The 26,251-nt window shown below is 50.8% G+C and overlaps 1 protein-coding gene across 5 annotated transcripts; it reads left to right on the forward strand.

The window, feature by feature from the left end:
- The first annotated feature begins 8,080 nt into the window (after nucleotides 1-8,080).
- Nkain4 (sodium/potassium transporting ATPase interacting 4) lies at nucleotides 8,081-26,160 on the forward strand. Of its 5 annotated transcripts, XR_009057722.1 has the most exons (8): nucleotides 8,081-8,307; nucleotides 18,508-18,645; nucleotides 18,914-18,994; nucleotides 19,852-20,049; nucleotides 23,433-23,493; nucleotides 24,608-24,692; nucleotides 25,008-25,091; nucleotides 25,593-26,155. XR_009057722.1 is itself a non-coding variant. In XM_057780783.1 (7 exons), exons 1-6 carry the CDS (start codon nucleotides 8,254-8,256, stop codon nucleotides 25,088-25,090), a joined length of 615 nt encoding a protein of 204 aa, XP_057636766.1. In that variant the 5' UTR covers nucleotides 8,081-8,253; the 3' UTR covers nucleotide 25,091; nucleotides 25,593-26,156. The 5 variants fall into 5 exon arrangements, 3 of the variants coding, with proteins under 3 accessions (XP_057636766.1, XP_057636765.1, XP_057636768.1); XR_009057723.1 differs by lacking the exon at nucleotides 18,914-18,994 and having other exon boundaries at nucleotides 25,593-26,160; XM_057780783.1 differs by lacking the exon at nucleotides 24,608-24,692 and having other exon boundaries at nucleotides 25,593-26,156.
- The last annotated feature ends 91 nt before the right edge of the window (nucleotides 26,161-26,251 follow it).

The following is a 26,251-nucleotide window of genomic DNA, read 5'->3' on the forward strand; positions in this document are numbered from 1 at the left end:
ACAATGGAATAGACAGCACTGGGAACCCAGCGTCTTACCCACGTATATCCTCTGTAGTGCACTCAGAAGGCCCAAGGCATATGGCACCTTTCTCCAGAGAGCCGGCCTCTAGTCTCCGAGAACAGACACCAGACCTTGGCCAACAACCAAGAACTGAGAGCAGAAGCATCCCCTCCTCCAGCGACGAGCATGGCTGTCAACTAAGGCTTCTCTCCAGCTGACAACATGCCTCTGCATCATACCCTCCTTCTGGGAGCCTCCTGTACCCCCTTGAAATTCAGATTGTTCCCAGTGCCCCGTGTAGTTGTACTTATTTGTCATAGCTTCCCTCTTCTGGGTGTCGAAAAGCTCCTCTCTTTGTATGTGCTGAGCTGAGCTGTGCCACCTTCCAATGAAGATCTTACTTTTTTTTTATTATTTATTTATTTATTTATTTATTTATTTATTTATTTATTTATTTGGTTTTTCGAGACAGGGTTTCTCTGTGGCTTTGGAGCCTGTCCTGGAACTAGCTCTGTAGACCAGGCTGGTCTCGAACTCACAGAGATCCGCCTGCCTCTGCCTCCCGAGTGCTGGGAATAAAGGCGTGTGCCACCACCGCCCGGCTTACTTTTTTTAGCAGTTGTACACCCACTGAAGCCTTTGTTTTTCTGGTTTTTTTGGTGTGTGTGTGTGTGTGTGCACGCACACGCGCGTGTGTGCATGTGCAGGTGCACATGCTTCTGTTGATTGAGTACCCCCTCCAGATCCTTCCTGAATCAGGAGAGAAGAATGTGAGCTGGTTCATGTCTACCCAGATAAGGTTGCTGCAGTGTTGAGTGGCCATGATGGAGAAGGGCCTGGTGGTATCCAGTCTGCCAGCTCCTTACCACACGCTTGCGGTGTTCAGGAGGTCCCGGGGTTGGGACAGAGGAAACTAGAGGAATGTCAGAGCAGGCAACACTTGTCAACACGGCAAGGTCAAGAAGCCATGTGACTTTGGGAAGTGCAACTGTCCTTAGACCGTAGTCTTGGGCCACCCTTCCATCCTAACCCTCCAAGGAACTTGCAGCTGTGCTGAATCACATTTGGTCACCATAGCTAAGAATATACCAGGACTGGCCAGCTCCTCAGATCACAAGCTTGATGGTTAAAATCTCAGGATCTCAGGTCAGGACCGAAATACTCCCTGAGCCTTAGCCTCCCATTCCTATCTTTATTTATTTATTTATTTATTTATTTATTTATTTATTATGTATACAATACTCTGTCTGTGTGTATGCTGGCAGGCCAGAAGAGGGCACCAGACCCCATTTAGATGGTTGTGAACCACCATGTGGTTGCTGGGAATTGAACTCAGGACCTTTGGAAGAGCGGGCAGTAGCTCTTAACCTCTGAGCCATCTCTCCAGCCCCTCCCATTCCTATCTTAAATGAGAGTCTTTCCTTCTTTCTTTTCTTTCTTTTGGTGTTTTGAGACAGAGTTTTTCTCTGTAGCTTTGGTGCCTGTCCTGGAACTCGCTCTGTAAATCAGGCTGGCCTCGAAATCACAGAGATCTGCCTGCCTCTGCCTTCCAAGTGCTGGGATTCAAGGCATGTGCCTCCACCACCCAGCTGAGAGTCTTTCTTGATCTAGTTGCTAGAAACAGAAATCCAACCTTAAATGGTGGACACAACAAAGAAAATGTACTAATTCAAGTGAAAGCTAGTCCCTGGAAAGCAGACAGTCCACAGCCTCAGTGTAGAGCTGCCTCCCTGTTACTGGTTTATCTGTCCCACTTCAGATCCAACCATGGGAGAGCATTGCTAGACTCGAGCAGCTAGAGGTTTATAGATACAGATATGGTGACAGTAAATACACGTATGGACTGTCCTGAATGTGTACAGAAGTCTCAGTGTGAGAGCCCAGGGATGCCATCAAAGGCCTCTGAATCCCTCTGTCCCCGAGTCTACTGCCTGGGAGGAGGGATGGCTGAGGTATGGTAACTGCACCTTGCCCTGTCTAGGAGATGAGAGCGAAACAGGTTGTTGGATCTCTGTTGAAGGCAGGGGAAGCTTGCTGGAGGCCAGAAGGTCCAGGAAGACTAGTGGATGGTATCATTGGAGCCATGGCTTCAGACTTGATTATATCCATTCCTAGTTACACAATACCAAATCCACGAGCCTGAAGCTGGCTTGCAGAGGAAATACAGGACTGGTGTGAGATCTTTGAAGGGATAGAGGCCCCACAGGAGGGGACCCTGGAAGAGACCCTAGGGACTCTGTGGAGTTAGTATGTAGAGGATTTTGTGCCCACAGGGAAGCTGAGAAAGGAGTCAGTGGGGACTTGGCAGAGTCAGCGATAGACTCAAACCTATCCTAAGACCAACAGGACCAGTGGGTAGAGATCAGGCTATAAGAGGTCCACACAAGGACATCCAACCAATGCCAGCATGACACCCACAGTGGTGCTGATCAGCTCAAGGCCTGTAAGCTGACAGGCCCAGACAAGTGAGTTCTGTCCCTAAGACAAGGTATGGGCTATGCACTTCTCCTTTGGGTATGGCTAGGGTGGCCTTGGCACCTCCTGGCTACTCTCCTAGTTCCACCTCCCAGGGACTTGGGATGTTCTCTTTAGCACAGAAGCACAGTCTGTGTCCAACTCTGGAGTTCAAGAGTCAAATCTTGCCTCTGTCACCTGCAGGCTCCAGGCAAGTCGCTTAGGATGAAGCTGCAGTTTCCTCACCGAAAAGTGGAAGAAGATACAGCACTAACCCACAAGGGCTTTTATGACATTAGAGAAGTTGTCAGGATGGCAGGGACTGCGGGGACCACTACTATTATTGTTGTAGGAGTGGGGACTTCCCAAAGTGGGGTACCCTGCAGAAGGAGGCAAAACAAAGGGCCTAGGAAGAGTACCCTGTGTTTTGTGTGGCAAAATTTATGTATGGTCCATAGTGAAAAATGACCATGCTGTGATTTTGAAGCTGAGTTGCTGCCTGGACATTTCTATATCCTCCTGGGTGCTCTCTGCTATGATTTAGGGATAAAGTCCCCTCTAGAATTCATGCTGTTCCTGAAACCACAGTGCAAAAGCTTCTAAGGTGTGGTCCTAGAGAGATGAGTGAATTAGAAGACTCGGACCTGAGAAATGGGATAGCATTTCTGCAAAAGGGCTCCACGTTGAAAGGCTCGCTTGTCCTGCCATCTGCACCCAGGCAAGACTTCCTTCTGGAAGCACAGTGGCCATACCAGACACCAACTCTGATGAAGCTAGATATTGAACTTCAGGCTTCCTGAACTGTAAAAAGTTTCTGTTCTTTATAAACTAGCTCGGGTCTTTTGCTCAAACGTTGGTTTCTGTCAACATTTGGGGATCATGTTATGGGCTCCATCATGAGAGACAGAGCAACGGAGAGAAACAGAAGGGAGGGCAGAGGGAATACATATAGGACAGGCTGAAGGGGAACAGCTGGTAGCCCCAGGAGAGGGCAGAGGGATCCAGTGAGGCCTGCAGCTGGCTTTTGATCTCCGAGTTTGTTTAATGAAGCTAATGTTTGAAAGTTTGGGAGAAAAACATCAGCCTCGCCTGCTTCTGCTCTGCTCTAGTCTTTGATCCATGGGTTTCGGAGACCAAAGATGAGTTCCCAAGACATCCTGGTAGATCCCTGGCCTTGGTACATGGCTACAGGAAAAGTCTCCTCCCTCATGCTATTATACTCCAAGCATGGGCCCTTCTTCTGCTGCAGAGAGTCTCAGTCTCCTAGAAACTGGTTGACTTTTCCTAAGGATACATGGGCAAGCGTCTATTAACTCCAGATAAAGCATCAACTACAAACCAAAGGAACTATTCCATCCAAGTCTAGCTTAATTAACAAGTGATTGTTTACAGAAGTGTAACTGAAGGGCTGCTTACAGGACCAGGGTGATACAAATGCACCTACAGGGGGCTGGAAAGATGGCTCAGAGGTTAAGAGCATTGCCTGCTCTTCCAAAGGTCCTAAGTTCAATTCCCAGCAACCACATGGTGGCTCACAACCATCTGTAATGAGGTCTGGTGCCCTCTTTTGGCCTGCAGGCATACATACAGACAGAATATTGTATACATAATAAATAAATAAACATTTTTTTTTTTAAAAATGCACCTACATTACAAAAAAGCCCTCTTCAACATGGCAACACACGCAGGAGTGCTGCACCTGGAGGGTTCACCGCACCGGTTGCAGACAGCTTCATGGGAGAGTCTCCTCAACCCGGCAGCTGTTGCTTGTGTAGCCTTGGGCAGTGCCTTATGGACCTGAAAGCATTCTGAGCTTCCTGGGCTTGAAAAGTGGCATGTGCTTCTCTCTTCATTCCAGGAGAGAATGTTTCAATCCAGTGGGTCCCAGGCTTAAGGCTTCCTCAGTAGCTGACCATGCTACCTGATTAGTGAACTATGAGAAGGGACTGGCCCCATCTGGCTTATCTTACTCTGGTATGGTGACCATAGTCATTCGGGGCATCACCAGCACTGGCTGCCATGGGCTCCATTCTATCTCAACACTTGTGCTTGAAGTTCTCTCTCCGCCTTGGTACCCAGGGAGGCCCAGGCCTTTTGCTCACCACTCAGCAACAACAAGATTCTGTGAGTCATGGTAAGACTAGCCTATCAGGTTTGGTTATTGCCACTTTCTCCTCCTCCTCTCAGCTGTGATCCTCCTCAAACAGCTTCCTCTTCTGAAATGAGGATCAGACTACCTGCTCCAAGGATCAAGCAAACCAGATAAGACAACCCTCTGTTGGTTCCTGAAAGGCTGGCCCAACTTACCCAAGCTGTATTAGTCAAGATTCTCTAGACTCTAGAGCAGTGGTTCTCAATATTCCTGATGTTGCGACCCTTTAATTCCCTTTAATACAGGTTCTTATGCTATGGTGACCCCCCCACCATAAAGTTATTTCATTGCTACTTCATAACTGTAATTTTGCTACTGTTATGAATTGTAATGTGAATATCTGATATGTAGGATATCTGATATATGACTCCAAAGGAGTTGCAACCCATAGGTTGAGAACTAGAGATCAGGAGTCTCATATATATATGAGTATGCCAGCTGCTTGAATTCGAGTTAATTCTAGGCGCCGTCAAGTTGTCAACCAAGAGTAAACCCCAGAAGTTCCCTCCATGTCAACAACCATATCTCCTTATGTCACGCTTAATTTCCAAATGAAGACAATAACCTAACATGATAAAACTATCCCACATACAATTGCAAACACATTATATATTTAACCGGGTCATAATTACATCTAACATGATAAAACTATCCTGCATATAACCACAAATGCATTATCAATTTTAGAACAGGTGGCAATGTCCCTTGAGGGACATTCTTTGCCATTGACAAGAAAGGCAGTCACAATGCAACAAGACAAGCTGGACTATAAAGACAGAGTTTAACACAGGGAGCGGAGGGGGACCTGGAGGGAGATGACACCGAGCATGTGCCTGGGTTTGTCATAAAGTCACACTATGAGGTGGATGAGATGCGTGGATATGTGGTATCTAAACTCTGCCTGCCCTTCCATGTACCCAGACAAGGTCAGCTACAGGTCAGGAAGTTGGGGTGACCCAGAAACTTTATATGGCATGCTCCTGCTCCGGATGCAGAAGGACAAGTTCCCACAGGCAGACCAAATAGCTGAGGGAAGCCCTGGGGTCCCAGCCACCCCTGAGCCACAGTGTGTGTCAGGAAGAGTCCACTGCTCATGTCTGCTCTCCCGTGAATAGGAACACCCCTCTTGTCTCAGTGAGCGCTAAAGAACCTCAGAGAGGCTATAGCCAAGACTCAAGGACCTGCAGGCACCAGAAACACAATGTCTGCTGTCTGCCAAGAGAACGGGAAGAAGACAGGCTGGGCGCCCATCTGGTTGGAAGTCTGGAGGGTACAGGCTTGGACCATAAAGTACTCAGGAAGGATATGCTAGGCTCAGTGCTGCACTCTGATGTCTGGTACAATTGGGTACCACGGCAGCTGGAGTCCGCAGGTTGCAGAAAGCATGTGTGCCTGTATTCAAGCCATGCAGTGGAGCCTGTGATCAACACACATGGCCATGGTGAGAATGCCCAGAGATGCGCACCGTGTCATGTGGTGTCCTGTGCCATCTAGCTATATACACAGTGTTTCCCTTCTGATGACATCAAACCCATACAGGAAGAGGCTGAGTGGACATTTGTCCACACTGAAGATGTGTAGCTGTCATAATTAGAGAAGAGTGCCGTGTCTTGGTAGGAGTTAAGGTGCCTCTAATGTTCATCCTACTCAGCCTAGGAGAGCCCCACCTCAGGAAATTTTCCAGTCCCACATGTCAAACCCTCTCAGACACATTGCTCTTTTCACTGAGTAACTTTCCATGAACGTCTGCCCCAGACATCTTACCATCTTCACACAGCTTGCTCTGATGATCAGAAATTCTATGTGGCTCTCTCTCTGCCCCAGGCCTAAGTTGCCCCATTCAGCGAACAGCTGTTGAGTCTCTTATCCTGGGAGGGGGTGACTTTAGGATCCCCTTCCTGGGCCCCAGTTCAGTCCCCCCAAGGCTGCTCTGAGCGGGCAGGGGGGTGACTGGATGTCCCACCCTCTTGTTTCCTTGATTTTTCCCCTCTCATCAGCCTGAAATCTGTTGTCCTGACCCCAAACACACACACATAAATACAACCCTCTCCTCTGAGCTTTCCTGTTTGTTGGGTCTGAGACTTGTATCTCACCAGCCCATTTCATAGAAAAGCAGGTCAAGGGTCAAGGTCAAAGGTCAAGGCTGGGGGGGGAGGAAGCCCATCGAGATCCTCAATACAAGGTCGTGGAAGTACATACAGTGCCGTATGTGACTGTTCACAAAAATGAGATCAGGGGAATTTGGTAATTCATAAAATGGTATGAATGGTTCAGGAGTTAAGCGGCCACAGGAAGTCACAGATCATTTCTCTGTGAGAAGCCAGTGGTGAGAGGGTGCTCTGTGATCTGTGTCTGGCACACGGAGGAGGCCTATCTCCATGTTCTGAGCGTTCCCATGAGGCTGGGTGAAACTGGGATTTGGCTCTCTGTCTCTGGGCTGCTCAAGTCAGAGCTAAAGCTACCTAGACCCAGTTTCCTCAGAAGGCTGTGGCCAAACCACCCAGTGGGAACCTCCTATTCCCCTCCTCTATCTTCCCACAGTGAGCTACCACGTGCCTGGTAAGTACTAGCACACTGCTAGCACAAGATTCCTGCCCCTGCCTCTCAAGTGCTGGGATTAAAAGCTTGTGCCACCACTGCCCGGCAACAGGTTTTTATATCATTGTTTACTAGGACCTGCACTACAGTCCAGTGCCTCATCTGACCACGATGTCCCGTCCATTCCAGCCTGAATGTGAGGCTCCTCCATAATCTAGCTTAACCCCATTTTCAGACCTCTGCGCAGCAGGGTTTTTCCATGCGCTGTTGTGGACAGGACACCCGTTAGTGTTCTGACCTGAACTAGACCTTCCAGGCAGGTAAAGTACTGATGGGTGAGTCCATCATTCCTCCTGCTCCTGAGTCCTCACTCTCAGAACAGACACAGAGCTTTGGGCCAGGCCAGGAGGAGTCTTGAAGACTTTCACACTGAAAACAACTCGTGGCTGGGGTGAGCCTGCACCATCGCGGCCCCCCACCCACGCCCCAACACACACACAAACACACACACACACAAACACACACACATACACACAAACGAAAGGAGTTTGGTGGCAACAGTGCAGAGGTGTCTGTCCCACCAGAGGATTCAGAGCAGGGACAGGAGCCAGGCTGAAAGCTATTGGAGGTGGACTATGGTTGCTAATTTCTTCTTTTAATAGCGCCCGGGGCAGACTTCTTGGTAGGTTTGACCAGTAGCCACCTCGCAGCCCCTCGCTGCTCTCTGCTATCAGAAAGCAGTGTCATTGCCCCTTTAAGAAGGGGTCTGGCGCCTCTTCTCCAGAAAGCTTGAAGCCCCTAAGGGCTACAAGTACTAGGGGTGTGCGAGTGAAGACTGACGGCGCGCAGCTGTTACCCAGAGCGTGGGGAGGGGGAGAAGGTGGGGTCTGAAGAGAGAGCGGGCGGGCAGGGGGCGGGATCTAAAAGGAAGAGGGCAGACTGGGCTGGGGTCTGCTAGGCTTACCCGAGGCAAGCTGGGACGGGATCCCTAAGAGGCGGCGTCTGCCAGGCAAGGAGGGGCGGGGGCACCGTGGACCGAAGCTTTCGCACACGGCGGGCTCCGGCCCACTCTAGCAGCAAAGGCGCCCGCGGGAGGCGTGAATACCATGGGCTCTTGCTCCGGCCGCTGCACCCTTCTTGCGCTCTGCGCTCTTCAGCTGGTGAGTCCTGGTGTTCTGCTTGGCTCTCCGGACCCGCACCAACCTCGGGAGGCTCCTGGGATAATCTTGGATCTGGCCGATTTTCCCGGCTGACAGGCATGCTAGGGGAGCAGCCACTCTGCTGGATCTTGGCTGTGCCCTGTTATGTTTGCTCGGGAAGCGGTGTCCCGGCTGATGGGACAGGTGCTGGGGAGCTTCTGGGGGCCCTGGCTGCTAGGAACAAAAGCCTTCCGGCCGGGCTGCACCCGGAGCTGCACTCAGGTCCGGAGTCCGTGGTCCGGGGAGCGTGGTCCGTAGTCCGTGGTCCCCTTGATGCTCACACGCTTCGAAGGCGCCTGTGGTCAAGAGTTTGCGTGTTACCGCAATGGCACCAGTGGCGGAGCCCGCAGCAAAGTTCAGTCAGTGCCTGAGTGTGGACATTAGAGTTGGGTGTGCGAGAGAATGTGATCACCTGGCACTCCCAGCTTGTGCGTGGGCACTGTCTGTTTGGGGTCTCCCAATCTCCCTGACCTGTAGAGGGAAGAGGCTCTCAGGGCCGGGTGCCTAGGGTTGAGCCCACTGACTCCCTAGGTGAAGAGCCCTGTCAGAGAACTTGGACGACACCAAGCAACTTTGCAGCTCTCGCTGAGCTTGGAGTCTGAGATGTGAGTTCTGGAGCTGCTGGAGGAAAGGTCTAAGACAAAGGTCGCTGGGGAAACTCCTTTGCGTAGATGCTAATTAGCCCTGGGTGTCTGGTCTTAAGAAGGAAACGCAGCTTTGTTGTCTCTGGGTCGGGTGTGGATATGGACCCAGCTGGACTGGATGCCTCCTCCACTGGCTGAAGCTGGAGTTCCTTGAGGAAGAGGAGGGTTTTTTTCAAAGGCGCTTTAAGACTGTTTGGTGTCTTGTCCTCTCAGCAGCACAGTGTTTTGTACTTCCAGGGGCCACTAGGCATAATGTGGGATTGCAGGGAAGTTCATGGTCCAGGTATTTACTGACCCGCAGGTTTCGACTGGGCAGGTCAAACTTGAGAGAACTGCTTCCAGCTTGGAGCAGTGTTGAGCAGCTGTCTTTCTGTGAGGTGCTCCCTCCAGGAGCTCCTGGGAAGAAAGAGTCCTTTACCTGGTCAGTCCTGAAGAATGACCAGCTAAAGGATAGGATGAGCTGGCTGACTGAAGTTTGGAGCCTGCCCTATTATGGGAGTCAAGAAACACAGCAGCTTTGGGGGACAGAGGTGACTTTGGTTTCCCTGTTCTGGATTTGGCAGGATAATGTTCTCTGACATATGGTGCGAGAAGCAGGTGCCCCTCCCACCTCCAGTTCAGGGATGTGGTCCTGTGATGCAAGGGGATATGGTCAGGGCCTGTTCCTGCTTGTTAGACTTCTCCTAGATACAGGTGTAGGTCTAGGACGGACTTTGGGAATTTAGCTGCAAGTAAGGGGGGGGGGTCGTTTTGGTGCTTGGGTTGCAGGGTTACCCTGGGTAGGGCTTCTCCCAGACTTAGACTCAGCCAAGACAAGGCCCCAAGGACTCTGTGGCGCTACACTGAGCCCTGTGTACCCTTGCTTTGTCCAGCAGGGCCACAGCTGAAATGCCCCCAGGGAGCTGTCAAGGGTCTTTTGTCCTGCTCTGGCTGGCAGTTGGGGGCGGGCTACCCTCCTGGGCCTCTGGGAGGAACAGGCCCAATGCCACCCACTGCTCTGGCCTCTGCGTGGCATTGAGAGCAGAGTAAGCTGGGAGCAGCCGAGGGGTCCTGAAGCTTGCCCTTTTTTGACAAGCGTGAGAGTTTTCTTGTTACCAAGCTACCGGACAAAGGACCTAAACAACTCTCCCTGAAGAACAGCAGGAACTCTGTCGGCTCTGAGCCAGCACTGTGCTGAGACTGTTCCCAGACCTCCTTGCAAGGACAAGACAGGATTCAGCCCCACGGAGGGGTCTGCAGCTAGATTCTGCAGGGCCACCAGCTCTAAATCACCAACCTCCATGCAATGGGAGACTCATCTGTAGCCACAGTGCTTTTGGGCGTGTTAGCTCAGAAATGAGAGGAAGCAAAATACTCCCACCTCTTACAAGGTTTCCGTTCCTGAGACAACCAGGGGTTACTCTTCAGACTGAGGACCTCCAGACAAGTGCAGCTGCTCCAGCCTCCAGCTGGGGCCTCACTGTGCAGGGCCTTGGGTTTCTCAGTGGACCAAGGGGGCCATCTTCTCCTCCAGTTCCTTTTCTCGCTGGGCGGGATGATAACGAGTCAGACCTAGTCATTCGTTAAGGGGCTGACCTCTGTCCCCTGTTGCTGGGTATTTTTTTTCTTTTTTCCCCCCAGATTTGTAATTTTATGTTCAGGCTCTCCAGGAACTAGGGGCCTGCTGGGATGGGGACATCTGGGCTCTGAGGTTTGAGATCCATTCTGGATCCTGCATTTTCATGTTGTATGTAGGAAGACTTTGGTTAGCGCCTCTCACAGTTGATTGAAACACATACGCGAGCAGACCACCATGTGACTCCTTAGGACAAGTGCATTGTGGGGGAGGGGAAACGCTACCACTGCCTGCCTGGGCCCAGGGCAGGAGCTTCAAGTTGCCTATGTCATGCAGGTGTGGGGTAAAGGAAGGATATTCCTGCCCCAGAAGATGAGAGAATGCACCAGGGTCTGACCTGATGGATGGAGGAAGGAGGGGTGAAGGTGGATGGTCGCTTGAGTGAGAGGCTTGGTCTACAAGGCTGGGTGCTGTTAGAGCCTCATCCTGTGGGTCAGGAGCAGTCTGTCACTGGGGCTCCATCAACACTTTCCATCTTGAACGTTCAGACAGACCTCTGCTCTCATGTTTTATGGAGTCGGGATGGACAGCCATTTGGTGCCTCCTTCTGGGGGATTTTCGTTGTCAGCCATTCTGTAGGAGCCTGACTCTTCTCGTAAAATGAGAGCAGTAGAGGAACTATGCAGCCAGGGCTTGTCATGGCAAATCTTTCGATGCTGAGAGCCCTAAGTGCCTTCCTAACAGTTTCACACTAGGAACTCAGCAGTGAGCTAGAGGTACAGATTAGCGGTTGAGTGCTTGCCTAGCATGCGTGAGGTCCTGGGTCTGCTTCCAAAGCTGGGAACACACACACACACACCACACCACACACCACAGCTTGGAAGAGTTGGAAGCTTGCCACTCCTTCTGTTTCCTGCCCCCCACTTGACGCTCAGAGACGTCACAGATGTGTGATGCTTTCTGTGGCCTTCTAGGAAACTGAAGGTAGAAAAGAATGCAAAGTGAGGAGCTGCAATCCCCAGGCCATTTCTTACTCATCTGGGTGCCCCAAGGTGGCCTCTGACACAACCTCAAACTGAAGTTTAAAATCTAGACATGTCTCTGGTCACAGATCCAGAACCTAAACCATTCCTGAGATCTCTGACAGGTGAAGTGGGGAGGGACAGGAATTTCCATGGTGGCAGACAGACACCAGAGGTATCTTTTAGGATTGCTGGAGCTGTCACTTTCCCGGGTCACAGCAGCTCTGTAGACTTCCTTGTGGTGCAAGGTACTGGTTACACAGTGGGCAAAAATCATATAGGTGGGGTAGCATTGTGGCCCTCTTCAGAAGGTTGCGCTGGTGGGCATCAGTCATCCTGCAAGTTTATTGAGGCCTCAATGTGCTGCGCTCGACTGCTGTGCTTGGCTTGTGCTACGCAGTAGGAGCACAGTAGGGAGGGTCAGCAAGGGTGGGGCATGCAACAGAAAGGAGTTGGCTGGGATCTAGATGGGCAGGGACAGAGACGAGGAAAAGACTGAGTTCTCAGATCAGCGGGGAAGAAGGGACCCTTCCTGACAGGCCAACACTGGTTGGAAGACTTGAGAAACAGACAGTTGTGGTCAGGGCCTTGCTAGCACCCTGGGCCTGCTGAACCAAGACAGCTTATGACAGCTCGGAGAGTAATTGCTCATTTTACATAACAGAGGGAGAAGCTGATAAGAGGTTGACCATGGTTAAGACACCAGGTAAATAATACTGGGGATTCTGACGTACAGGTATGCTCCCAACCATGGAATCTGAGGTCTTATACTCAACCTGACCATTGAAACTCATCTTTCAGGGACTCTAGGTGGAGGCAAGGCAGGGCTGAGACTGTTTTGGAGACTTAATCACTCCTTGGGAAGGGCCTCCAGTGCCTGTTCTCCTCCTGTTTGCAAGAGAATGGCATGCTGGGTAACTCCCTTCTAGAATACCCTCCTCATTCCCTGCTCAGGGAAGAGGCTGTGGCTGACAGTCCCGGTGCTGCTAAGCACCCCAACCCCTACCCTGTGACCCCACATTCCAGGCCCAGAGCCACCAGGGTGCGTCTGAGCTGGAGGAGGAGCAGGTTCTGAAGGAATTTGGCAGATTACAGAAAGAATCTCCCTCAAAAGAAAGTTATAAAATCACCCCCACAGGACAGCAAGTCTGGGAATAGCAGGGCAAGAAGCCCTGTGGGCTTTCAGTGCTGACTGGATCTGGCTTTTGGCTTCTTCCTGCCTGCAGCTCCATCACACACATACCTGCAAGTGGACGTATGTACACTTGACTCTGTATTTTGTACAGATATAGAACCCACATGTGGCCCAACTTGCCTGCATCCCAGGCGTTCCCTGGTTACTTCTGGGGACAAAGCATCTTTGGAGAAATGGCCTGGACTGGAAATTCGGGATCCAGAGAGCCACTGGAATGGATCCTGTGGGACTGTTTCTGCCATGTGTTGGAAATCCAGGGAGGCTGAGGAGGTGTGGCCTCATCCCTCCTATCTGCTGTGTACAGCCCTGGGCCTAAGCATTCATTAGTCCTACAGGACATACTTTCTGTGGGAAAAGAGAGGCTCAGAAACCCTTTGGGCAGCCACAGAAATTCTTCTAGATTCAAACTGAGAACAGAAGAGGCCTGGACCATCTCTAGAAGGGATGTAAAAGCCAAACCCCCACTACAAGCATTTGTGACTGCACAGCCAACCACAATGAAGTGGTCAAGGCCTGGCCAGGGTGGCTGTCACCTCAATCATAAGTCCCACTTGAGATGTGGTTCCTATTGAGGGTTGGCATTTGTTGACCCCTGAGCTCTAAGGCCCTCTAGGGAAGACAGCGTGGCTGTCCTGAGACTGTTTTCTCGCTGGGGTGTGAGCTACTGTCCTTTCCACTCTAGGTCTTAATAACCTGGTCAGAACCTACCCGTAGCTGACTTTCCTAGACAAAGGCTTTTGGGCTGATGCTCCTCTGGTGACCCTGGGGTGCACACTGGCTCCTGAGGCCCAAGGTATCTTGGGAAGGTACAAGTGTCCCAGGCAGTGTGACTTCCTTGGGTCTTTTCACCTTTCATTCACGTGGAATTAGTTTATGTTTGAAAGGGAGGTTTTTTTTTTTTTTTTGGTTTTTTCGAGACAGGGTTTCTCTGTGGTTTTGGAGCCTGTCCTGGAACTAGCTCTTGTAGACCAGGCTGGTCTTGAACTCACAGAGATCCGCCTGCCTCTGCCTCCCAAGTGCTGGGATTAAAGGCGTGCGCCACCACCGCCCGGCCTGAAAGGGAGGTTTTAGGGTGGTGCTCACCCATTCTCTGGAGGGAACAGAAGCCCCACTTGCTTCTTCTGCCTACGACTTCATTCCTTCTTATTAGTGAGGTTGTAAGGAAGGATCCAGATGGCTTGATTATGAGCCAGACCATGAGGACGCAGGTCGGGCGACTTGCCTGAGGTGTTAGCTGTTTTCCTCGTGGCTTTGACAGAATAGTTAACATGAACAACTTCAGGGAATAATGGTTTTATTTTGGTTCATGGCTTCAGAGTTCAGTTCATAGCTGGTAAATTATGGCGTATGACCGGCTCCCTTTGGTGACGAGAGTGTCACAATAGCTGTTTACATGTCTCTGGTCAGGAAACAAAACGCCTGGGAACCAGGGCTGAACACAACCGTCAGAGTCCTGACCCTGGTGGCCCCCTTGTAACAATTAAGTCTGACCTCCTGAAGGTTCCACTGCCTCCTAAAACAGTGTCAACAGTTGGGGGGCGGACATCCTGACAGGAGCCTGTGGGGGATTTTCAGGTTCATCCCTAACACCTTGGCCACTGGCTGTCTCTCCCTGTGCTGTTTTCCTGAATTGCTTGAAAGGCACACAGTTCTGTTTCTTTCACTCTTCTGTGTGTGTGTCTTGTATAGTCCCAGCGCTGTCTCAACATTAAGACTGCCCAATACTTACCACAGGGCTCTAATGAGAAGGTGGCCACTCCCAAGCTGTCCTTCTTGTTTTGGGCCTCTAAGACTGGCCGCAGTGTCTGCTGTGGACAGTGGGTGACCACAGCATCTGACATGCCTGTGTGGGGCCAACACGCATGAGCTGCAGCTGTCCATACTATGCAGGCCAAGCAGGCTCTGGTACCACTGCTTACATACGTGACCAGGAAAGGACCAGCCAGGGTGAGCACTTCCGAGGCTTAGGGAGACCCCAGGACTAGCCACATTTACGTCACCCCAGTATCAGACCCCACTTGTCTCCTGCAGGCAGAGTAGACTCCTAACCAACCCTGGAAGGATTCTTAGCATATTCCAATGAGAAGAGTATACTGGTTGAAACACCAACTCCCAATTCCTTAGAGATGATGTAGTTCCAAGACAGACAAATGATTCCTTGTAAAAATAAGCAAAGCTCTCCAGTGAGCCCTCCAAGCATGTCTTCCATGTGAAAGGCATGTGAATGAAGAGGCAGGAGCCACCAGGTAGATCAACTGTGTCGGCTCATGGAGAGTTAGTGATGACCCATCCTCTTTCTCCACATACACAGCCCGTCAGGCCTGACTAGGAGCCAAAAGTTTGGCCAAGCAGCTCTCTGTCTACACTGTGAAAAGCCAGAGATAAGAGCTGATCTTTGAGAATTGACAGCCCATAAGGAACTGCTCCGACCTCCATATGCATCATTAAGGGGTTTACTCCTATATAGGAAGGCACCTTCTCTAGGAGGCTGGCATCATGGAGGAGCTAGCATTAGGAAGGGTCTTTGGAGGTGGGAACCTGGCTAGCAGAGGCTTCCTCCACCAACAGTTGCAATCATGAGACATGGTGGAGACCCACTAGGGGCCAGCAGGTGTGAATGCTTTGTGACAGGAAGAGAAGGGTGTGTATGCTAACACTTTGACAGACAAGGGTCATGCATTGACTGTCAGTATTCTGTGACAGGGAGGGGCAACAGTTGATGAGTAACAGAAGTAGGGACCACTGGTGTGAGCACTCTGGTGAGATGGGGTAGAGGCTATGAACTCTCAGTACTTGGGGAGGGGATGGGTTTGGGAACTCTGTGAATGGGCAGGGGGCAGTGAGTGTGAGCAGCTTGTGGCTTTCTGTGGGGTCCTTACTAATGAATTATGCTGGGCCGTTCTTGGTGTTGATACAAAGTCTGCCCTTACCTCTCCATTTAGTAGCTCAAGTCAGCCTTCACCCGGAGAACCCCAGACTTCTGCAGAGCATGCTTGCTAGCAATCCTCTTTTGAGACGTCTTTGGACATCACCACCACTCCTGAGTCACTCATAGCTGCCAGGGTAATGCCAGAGCATGCCCAATTGTAGGTGTTTCCTGGGTGTTATCAGAAGACTTTGGGGATCAGTCCCATCATACAGAGCTCCAAGCAGCAGGGAGAAACCTGAGTACTGACTTTCACTGAAGTCAGCGTCTGTGGGCAAGCAACCTGGTGGCCAAACTGCTCAACTCAAACCTGACACAATGGCAGGAGGTCTTGTGGGTTTGAAAGCAGTGTGTGTTCCCAGTTGCAGTCTCAATGTTGCCTTTTCTCTTGATCTCAGCGCATCCAGCCTTGGGGAGGGCCTTCACCATTGTATGCAGACCTGTCTTACGGTTTCTATTGCTGTGATGAAACACCATGATCATAAAAAAGAAAACCCAGGGAGAAACATTTATCTCAGTTTACAATTCTCGGGTCATACTCCAACACCGAGGGGTATCAGAGCAATAATTCAAACAGTGCAGGAACCTGGAGGCTGGAACAGAGGCCATGAAGGAATGTGGCTTACTGACTTGCTCCCCGTGGCTTGTCACCAGGACCACCAGCCCAGGGTGGCCACCTACAGTGAGCTAGGCCCTCCCACACCAAACATCAATTGAGAAGATGCACCATAGGCTTGCTCACAGGCCAAACTGGTGGGGATATTTTCTCATTTGAAGTTCCTTTTTCTCTATACACTCTGGCTTGTGTCTAGTCGGCAGAAAAATAGCCAGAACAAGACTGGTTTCTCTCACACACCAGAAGCCACTCTAGGTCAGAGACTGCCTCAGCATTTCCAGGGCTGACCCAGTTGCTGGTACACAGGGGCTCAGTGGTATCCTGTGAACGTCACGGGCTCCAATCCACTCTTTCAGAATGCAGTCATCCTAAACACAGGCTCCAGAGAAAGTGTTGGGACCTGGTGGATTTAGCCACACTTTCTCTTCCTTCACCTACACCTGCACGTGGGATGGAGTCCATTAGAAGATGGATTGGTGGGTGGTGAATGAAGGATGGGAAGACAGAGAAAGGGATGGAAGTGGGAAGGAATGTGTAGGTAGATGAAGGGATGGGCAGATGAATGAATGATGGGTTAATGGATTGATGATAAATGATGGGTGGACAGTTGAGCAGGTGGGTGGATTCTTTAGAGTCTTGATTCTCCTTGGCATAAGTCTGTTTCCTCAAGTATAAAACATGTTCACTGTGGGGGGAGGGGGCAATATGTGGGAGGAGGGGGAGGGAAATGGGAAACGGGGAGCAGGTGGAAATTTTAATTAAAAAAGAATAAAAAGCCGGGCGATGGTGGCGCATGCCTTTAATCCCAGCACTCGGGAGGCAGAGGCAGGCGGATCTCTGTGAGTTCGAGGCCAGCCTGGTCTACAAGAGCTAGTTCCAGGACAGGCTCCAAAGCCACAGAGAAACCCTGTCTCGAAAAACCAAAATAAATAAATAAATAAATAAAATAAAAATTAAAAATAAATAAATAAATAAAAAAGAAAACATGTTCACTGTATACCATGCATTTTTTCCCCATCAATCTCCCTGTCTTCTTGCATGGAGGGTAGTGTCTTCAGAGCTACCGCCTCTCACTAGAGTCCTTAGAATAGAAGTGTGACCAGTCTATCAGGATAAGAGCTATCTTATCCACAATAGTCCCCAGGACAACCATAGAAAAACCCCTTTACCAGGAGACAGTGGATTCTCTGGGCTTCCGTGTCCAGCACCCTGTGCAGGCTTGGGTCTCATCTGCCACCAGATCAGATGAACAGCATTTTAGGATCTGTGCTTCTTGTTTATGGCCCCTACTAACCACTAGTTAGGACAGCCTTGGGTATGGGCCAGATATGATGGTGTGCGTCTTTAATCATGGCACTTGGGAGGCAGAGGCAAGTGGATCTCTGTGAGTGCAAGGCTGGCCTGATCTGCATAATGAGTTCTAGATGGAAAAATAAATAAATAAAAAGAAAATGATGTGACTGGTCCTAGGTGTTTTGGAGAAGAAGGTTTGTTGTAGATTAAAAGGGAAAGCAGAGACAGAAGCAGGGGCACCTGGGAGAGTCCAGAATGGACATAATCCTGAGCCATGTGAGGAGATGGGAGGGGGGAGAAGGGACATCTAAACCAAGAGGCCAGGAGGGTAAAGGGTAGATGGAAGGACCAGGTAACCAAATGACCGGATTATACAGGGAAGGGCAGCCTAGTCTCTGGACTGGAGAAGTTTAGGTGGGCGGGGATATGCCAGCCAAGAAGGCTTTGTAATAGGTAGGAACTGAGGGATAAAGGGAGAATCGTGTGTCCAGGTCTGTTTTGGTAGGTTAAATAGGTACCTTAGCTTTTTGTCCTGGGTTTGAAACCTAACAAGTTCCAGGATAGCCAGGACTATGTAGAGAGACCCTGTCTCAAACAAAACAAACGAAAAAACACAAAACAAAAAAAAATCTCAGCTATTTTGGTCTCCAGATGAGGAACTGGAGACAAGGGGGCAGCCTGACTCAAGAGAGGAACCCTCCAAAGGTGACGGTTGGGATTGTCAGACTTGATGATTTTTGCTGTAAAGGCCACATCATAGCACACAAGACCTGCTCAGGATTATAGCCAAGGAGTCTGTGGCCCAGCTGGTACAGATGTTAAAATAGGTGTGATGGGTACTTAGGAGGGAAGCAGGACCTGGAGGTGGCCTCTTAGGGTCCACTGCTCCTCATGGGCCATCTGTTCTTAGGTCACTGCTCTGGAGCGGCAGGTGTTTGACTTCCTGGGCTACCAGTGGGCACCCATCCTGGCCAACTTCATCCACATCATCGTGGTCATCTTGGGACTCTTCGGCACCCTCCAGTATCGGCCACGCTACATTGTGGTGGTAGGTCCACTGTGCTTGACTGCCTCGATTCAAGGAGCAGGAGCCCTGCCATCCTTGGTGGCGGCTTGGGCAGAATGCCTTAGGTTGGTACCTATCCAGGGTGGGTTTAGGCAACCCTTTCCAAGCTCAGCGTCGGGAAGGTCAGACTCAGGGAGTCCTGGCTTTGCCATGCGTTCAAGGGCTTTCTTCCAAGGCATCGGAGAGAATCAGATCTCATCTCTGAAGCTGCTGGGTTCAACTTCTGCCCTGTTCTTTCTGGCCTCCGTAGTATGCTGTGTGGGCAGCTGTCTGGGTTACCTGGAATGTCTTCATTATCTGCTTCTACCTGGAAGTGGGGGGCCTCTCAAAGGTGAGTAAAAATGGGAAGGGGTTCATCCACTGGGTCTTGGCTGGATCACCATGTGACGCTTGATGCAGTTCATTGCATATTTCCTAATGATGGGAGCTTGATGTGTATGCTGACCCCAGCACCCGGATTATTTGGGCTGTTATCAGTGCCTCAGTAAAGTTCAGCAAGACTTTGGTTTGTGGGTGGTGAGGGTTGTTGGTAAGGCACTGTGGGTATCAATAGACCATGGCCTCAGGCTGGGCAGCACAAAGGGTGGGTCTTCTGGAAGAGGTCCTTGGAACCACGCAGTACCAGGGAGGAGTAAGACTACGTAGACACCTGGCCAAGGTGTGCAGGTGTGTCCTTCTCAGGGATGGTGGGATGGAGGCACAGGAAGAGACCTTCTTCTGTGGTCACATGGAGTTTTCTGCCCTAGCCATGTCATGTTTCCTGAGGAAATTCTGGGTTGGTACAGCTCTGGTCTCCTAGCCTAGAGTGATATGTAGTGGTGTGGTGGACTGAGCTAGCTCTAACTGAGGTTCTGCCAGTCACTGACCTGAGACCCAAGACCCCCTGTGGCAGTTTGGCCAGGGACGTGAATGAGAGAGCTTTGAGGAACCTAGATACCATAATATTGCGTCCGAAGGTCTGCCCAAGGCAAGGAATGTACCTGGAGGAAGGGGTATGAGGGCTGAGGGCCATGAAAATCAGGCTTTCCCATGGAGAAACAGATTGGGACACTTGTTCCTGTCCCACACAGCTGGAGCCTAAGAAGAATGGGTAGAGACTGGCTACTTTCATCCTTGCCTGCTCCAGACTGTGGTTGGTAGAGGCCGGCTGCCTCCTGATTCTAACTTGTCCTGCTCCTTTGTTCCCAGGACAGTGAGCTCTTGACCTTCAATCTCTCCCAGCACCGCTCCTGGTGGAAAGAGCATGGGCCAGGCTGTCTTCATGAAGAGGCAGCCACAGCCGGCCTGGGAGCAATGCATGGCCAGTCCTTGGTGGTAGATGCTGGATGTGCCACGGTGTACAGCTATATGGAAGCCCTGCACAGTGGTCTGCAGATCCTGCTGGCGGTGAGTGTGGGGTCAGGCACCCGGACCGTGGGCTTGTTCTACCTGGGGGCAGAGTCAGGGTCTTTCCTTTACACAAAGGTATCAGCCTCCATATCCCGCAAAAAGTGGAAGAGTCACAGGTGAGCTCCACCCTTGAGTCTGTCTTAGTCACCGTGCTGTCGCTGTGAAGAGACACCATGACCAACGCCACTCTTATGAAAGAAAGCATTTAATTGGGAATTTGCTTACAGTTTAGGAGGTTTCGTCCATTAATCATCATGGTGGGGAGCATGGCAGCAGGCAGGAAGGCATGGTGCTGGAGAAGTACCAGAGAGCTACATCCTGATCCATAGGCAAAAAGAAAGAGACTGGGCTTGGCATAGGCTTTTGGAACCTCAGAGCCCACTCCCAAAGGCACGCTTCCTCCAACAAGGTTACACCTCCTAATTCTTACAATCCTTTCAAATAGGGCCACTCTCTAGTAACTAAGCATTGGTCCTATGGGGGCCATTCTTATTCAAATCACCATAGAGCCTTGCTGTCTTTCTTTTCTTTCTTTCTTTCTTTCTTTCTTTCTTTCTTTCTTTCTTTCTTTCTTTCTTTCTTTCTTTTCTTTTTTTTTTTGGATTTTTCAAGACAGGGTTTCTCCGTAGCTTTTTTTGGTTCCTGTCCTGGAACTAGCTCTTGTAGAACAGGCCTGCCTCTGCCTCCGGAGTGCTGGGATTAAAGGCATGCACCACCACCGCCTGGCTCGCTGTTTTTCTTGTAAGACAGGCTCGGAGTCAGAATCAAACTTCAGCTTCTACCAGGTGACACTGTGGAGTACCAGGCACACAGGAACAGCAATGACGCAGATGCAGATTGGAGTAACCAAGATAGATGCTCCCATATCTGCCCAGCACAGGGATAGTGCAGCAAAGGAGGAATGTAAAGACCCCAAGGCTGACGTCAGGGAGACAATGGAAGGGAGACAGAAGCCCCAGACCAGCCAATAAGGCTGCAAGTGGGCCCTACTGGTGACTGTTTAATTTCAGCAGATCTGGTGCATCAAGGAAGCATTTCAGTGCTTTCCCCGAGTCTCAGGGCCTTTGGGGATATTTCACAAGTTCTCACCTCCCAGGAGAGAAAACAGGAGAAGGTGCATACTTCCTGGCACACGGTGGGCTGACTGGGCTGGCGGTGAGCCCACAGCCCTGAGAAGTCTGCCACAGAGCAGATCCTGTGAGACAGGGAACAGTCTGTGGAGATCTGGCTAATTTCCTAGTGCTGTGAGATGGCATTGCTCTCCAGGAGCCCTGCTCTGTGAGCAGCAGACCAGTTCCGTGCCCAGGCAGCTCCCGTGTTGGTCGTGGTCACCACCCTATCCGGCGGTACGTCACTAGCAAGCGTCAGGTGCCGCCATCCTGTCAATGGTCATAGCCCCCTTGGACTCAGGTTGTCCAGGGAGAGCCTGGAGGAAATACAAGTCTCATGAATTCAGAGACACGGAGATTCCATTATTTTCCATGTATTCCAGGAACTTGATCCAAGAGGAAATAGGAGAGAAGGCCTAATGGCACTCTACAGCTGATGAGGGAGGGTGGGAGGCAGGATTCAGGGGTGCAGAGCCATGGGACACCAGGGAGTGGAAGTGGTGGGAACAGAAGGCACAGGTATGCAGGTCCAGTGTCATGGCCCCCAGGGATGACCTGAGGCAGACTAGATGCCAGATTGGACGGAGAACCAGTCCCCGCCAGGAGAACCAGTCCACATTTCAGCACTGTGGCCAGCTCTCTGTGGGGGCCAACCCTCCACCTCAGGGTGTCCCCTGAAATCACAAAAGGCTGCGTGAAAGACCTCAGACACTCTTCACAGTGAGGAAAATGACTTTCAGGCTCAGTTCTAGACTCGTTCCTAGAACGATGGCGTCCCCGGGGGTCTGGGGCCTGCACCTGAGCTGGGTAGGGTCTCACGGGCTTTGAACTCATATATTCCCAGCCGTTTGTCTCCTTTGACTGGGGTTGGTGGCCTCTTCGGAGGCTGCTGGGCCAGGTCAGTATGGAACCATGGAGACCACCTCGAAGCAACAAAACAAACGGTTGCCAGGTGATGGTGTGTGGGGTGGGTATACACAATACAGGTGTTATGTTGGGGCCTACATGGGACAGTGCATTCTCCTGAGATTCACTTGGATCCCAAATAATTGGGATCCAAGAACATCTTGGATCCCAAAATAATTGGTTTTCAGAGGGACCTGCTGCATATCCAGACAGCTCACACTTGCGACCATTGGATACCTTCCTGTTGTCTCCTCCAGTGTTCTCACTGTTCGAGCCCCTCCTAGCTGTGGTGCCTCCTCTCTGGTTCTCTGAGACCCCACTATAGCTCCTTCTTAACTGGTGCCTTCTGAAATATTTGTGTGCACCAAATCATTCAGGGTCCCAGGAAGGCAGAGCTGTTGTCAGGTGGAGGTTTGGGGGGGCGGGTTACACAATACAGGTGTTATGTTGGGACCCACAGGGGACAGTGCAGTCCCCTGAGAGTCATGGCAACATCTTGGGTCCTAAAATAATACACGAGGAGTGAGTTGTCAGCACCAGGGCAGGGAGGCAGTTTTGCTAGCTGTGGGACCTTATTTTCCTGCTCTCTGATCTACTGGGTTCCCCACTAGCCAACCTAGTCAAAACCATCCCATCCACATTGCCAGCCTTGCCAGGAACAGAGGCTCGATATGGGGGGAAGGCCTGTACCCTGGAACTCACAGTAGAAGGGACTCACAGGACACTGTATGATGGCATGAAGAAGACAGGCCTGACTCTCTGGGTTCGGAGGACACACAGGGCATGATCTGTTTTTATTTCTTATTGTTTTTATTGAGCTATATGTTTTTCTCTGCTCCCCTCCCTTCCTCTCCCTTCCTCTTCTACACTTTCCCATGGTCCCCATGCTCCCAATTTACTCAGGAGATCTTGTCTTTTTCCATTTCCCATGTAGATTAGATCCATGTATGTCTCTCTTTGGGTCTTCTTAGTTGTCTAGGTTCTCTGGGATTGTGACTTGTAGGCTGATTTTTCTTTGTTTTATGTTTAAAGGCCACTTATGAGTGAGTACATATAATATTTGTCTTCCTGGATCTGGGTTACCTCATTCAGTATGATGTTTTCTAGATCCATCCATTTGCAGGACATGACCTTGCCCCCTCCAAGCTACCTCTCAGGTTTCATGTTCTGTGCGATTCCTCACCCAGATGTTGCCCACTGGGTGTGTTAAGGGGGAACTGAAGATGTGGGAGTGTGGGGAGCTATGTAGGTAGTGGCCCAGGAGATGCAAGGCTTCCATCAGGTCCACATGGGTCATCCACACCATCCCCAGGCTGCTGCTGCAGTGAGAGATGGCTTGACATGTCTGGCCTTGGTGTCTTTCAGCTCCTGGGTTTCGTCTATGGCTGCTACGTGGTCAGCGTGCTCACAGAAGAAGAAGACAGCTGTAAGTGTGTAGCTAACACGAGTGACAACTCTGAGTTCTGTGCTGTCTGGGGTAGGACCTGAAGGTGGCTCTCAGTTATGCCCCATGCCCTTCCTGCCACAGCCCAAAGATCTGAGAAGAAGGGGGAGTCTATGAAGAGGGGCCCAGCAGCCCTTGGGCCCAAGGACACTTATCCTCATTACCCCACAGTGGCCCCAGGAGGGTCTGAGTCCTCAATAGCATGGGCCACTCTGCCTGCCTGGTACACACATTGGGTGACATTTAGTACTAGGCAGGACCCATTTGGGCAGATTATTCTTTTCTCTCTTCATGTAAACACCTTTCAACTTAACTTTGATTTGCAATGTGACGCAGTAATGCTTTAAGCACATCCCTTTGGGGACCCCCCAGTCCTGAAATAGTCTGATGGGAAGAACCTGCAGAGAAAGGATTGACAGGGTGGGTGGGTAGTCAGGGATCCTGTGGATAGAAGCTTCTCCAGAGTCAGAATTAAAATCCAAAGCCAGCCGCCCCTTAGAGTCAGGCCATGGAGTCAGCTGTCTCCATGTTCAAGAGACTTGGGCTTGACTCTGGAGGCTGGTGAGGGACAGTCCCTGAGCGTGGGATCAAACCCCCGTGCTGCCTGATCATTGAGCCCTCAGCTAGCTGCCGGGGATGAAGCAGGAGCTCCACCTGCTCTTTGAATTCAGAACTGCAGCCAGCCCTGAGCTTCAAAAATGTGTTCATTTTACCTAACAAGCCTAGCGACCACTAGTGTCGGGGTGGTTTCATGGGGCAGATGCTTGATGTTAATAAAGGCCATGAGGATGATTGGAGAGCCTAGCAGGGTGGGTGCAGCCCCATCCAGAATTGAGGGCACTTGTTGGCCTCCTCGCCTGATTCCTTCTGGGAAAGTTCATTCAGACCACAGAGCCCAGAAACTGTGCACAGTGCCCCAAAGAGATCCCAGCAAGATTTGCAAAACAGCAGGGGACTGATTTGCAGATGTGCCTGTCCCCCTTCACAAGTCCTGGCAATGCCCCTTTTGCTGGAAATCTGCCACTGGGAATGTTTCCATTCTGCCATCTTTTTCCATCATTTGGGTTTTATTTTATTTGGGCTTGATTTCTTTCAGTTGATTTCATTGGTGGATTTGACCCATTCCCCCTGTACCATGTCAATGAAAAGCCGTCCAGCCTCTTGTCCAAGCAGGCATATTTGTAAGTATGGTCCACTCAGCCTGCATCAGGGTGCTCACAATTCAAGGCTGTTCTCCTTGGAGACTTTATCAGGCATCTGTGTCTGTCCATTCCCCTAAGACCATGCTCTGGTTAGGTGTCAGGGTGCAGTGACTGTAGAACTCAGCCCACATGTGGAGCCCAAGGCTCAGCAGGGGTAGATTCTGTGTTAATCAGAACCCCAGTCAGCACTGAAGTCTGGAGTCTCAGGAATGGGAGGGATGCCAACAGGCCACTCCCCCAGGGGCGTCAGTGCTTCAGTAAGTGTAGAGGGTATCTGTTTCTTATATTTGGCAGATCACATTTCCTTCTCTAAAGCAGTACCACGGCCCTACAGATGCCATGGCCATGCCTGGGCTTCCTGGAAGTCTTGGAATTGAGGTCAGAAGGGACATTAAGGGGTTCTCTTGGTGAAACTGTCTTTGGTCCCAGAGATTCCTAGTGCTTGACCTCAGGGTGTCCTAGACTGTTGTGGATAATGGGTATCACAAGTAGCAGGACTTCAACTCCTAGGATAAATAAAGAAGGAGATACAGACCTAGGAAGGGGAGGAGCCTCTTCAGGCTGCCTAGGCTATAGCTCCTAAGACAAGCCTGGGCTCAATAAATCTCCACGAATATGGCAGTCCGTGGGAGGTTTCTCTTCAGTGGAGAGTCTGAGTGGACGAAAGGACCAGGGTGAAATCCTCACTCCACTTCCAGTCCCACAGGAACGGGCCAGGGTCATCAGAGGATAAGATCAGTACTAGCCCCGGGCATATTTTTGCTATAGCCTGAGCTACTATCCCTGCCTTGGTTTTGTGTGTTTTACAACTGAAGTCCCCAAGAGAAGGGACATTGTCCTCCTTCTCTCAGTCCCCTCTGATCTCTGCCTTCTCCGCAGGCCTGCATAAGTGAGAAAACAGTTGAGCCTCCCAGTTTCAGCCGCTGGAACAATGAGGAGACTCCAGGCCTGGAGTCACAGCCCTGCTTCCCTGCCTGCCTAGCATTCTTTCCAAATTCCCCTTGGATACCAGTGAGGGGCGGGGCACACTGCAGGCCAGGGTGGCTGCGACTGTGAGTTTGTAATTTCTCTTTCTTTCTCTCTTCCTTTCTTTTTTCTTTCTCTCTTCCTTTCTTTTTTTCTAAAAAAAAAAAAAAGTAAGACAAGACATGAGAGAATACAGAAACAAACTGGATCCCTGGTCTTCTTGGGCAACTGGCAGTGAACCTAGGCAGTTTTCCCAGGCGTCCCCAGAGTGCTCTGACCTGAGGTTACAGGACCTGCAGACCACACACCACGTATGGAAAGGCTCAGCAGAGGACAATGAGAAGGTTCAGTCCCATCAGGAAGTCCCTATGAGTCACCAAGATCCAAGAGTGACAAAGGTCTTGAATAAATACTGCAGTACCCTAGCTGCAGATCTTATTCACGCAAAGGCCCTTGCCCCACTGAGGCCAGTGCATTCCCTGGAGCTGGACCAGGAACCCTGCCACTCCCAAGCTAGGAGAGAACCGTGGGTGAAACATGGAGCCTAGGAATGCCACATAGACTCTTCTTTC

The sequence above is a fragment of the Chionomys nivalis genome, chromosome 9, assembly GCF_950005125.1.
Source record: "Chionomys nivalis chromosome 9, mChiNiv1.1, whole genome shotgun sequence".
NCBI classification, from domain to species: domain Eukaryota; kingdom Metazoa; phylum Chordata; class Mammalia; order Rodentia; family Cricetidae; genus Chionomys; species Chionomys nivalis.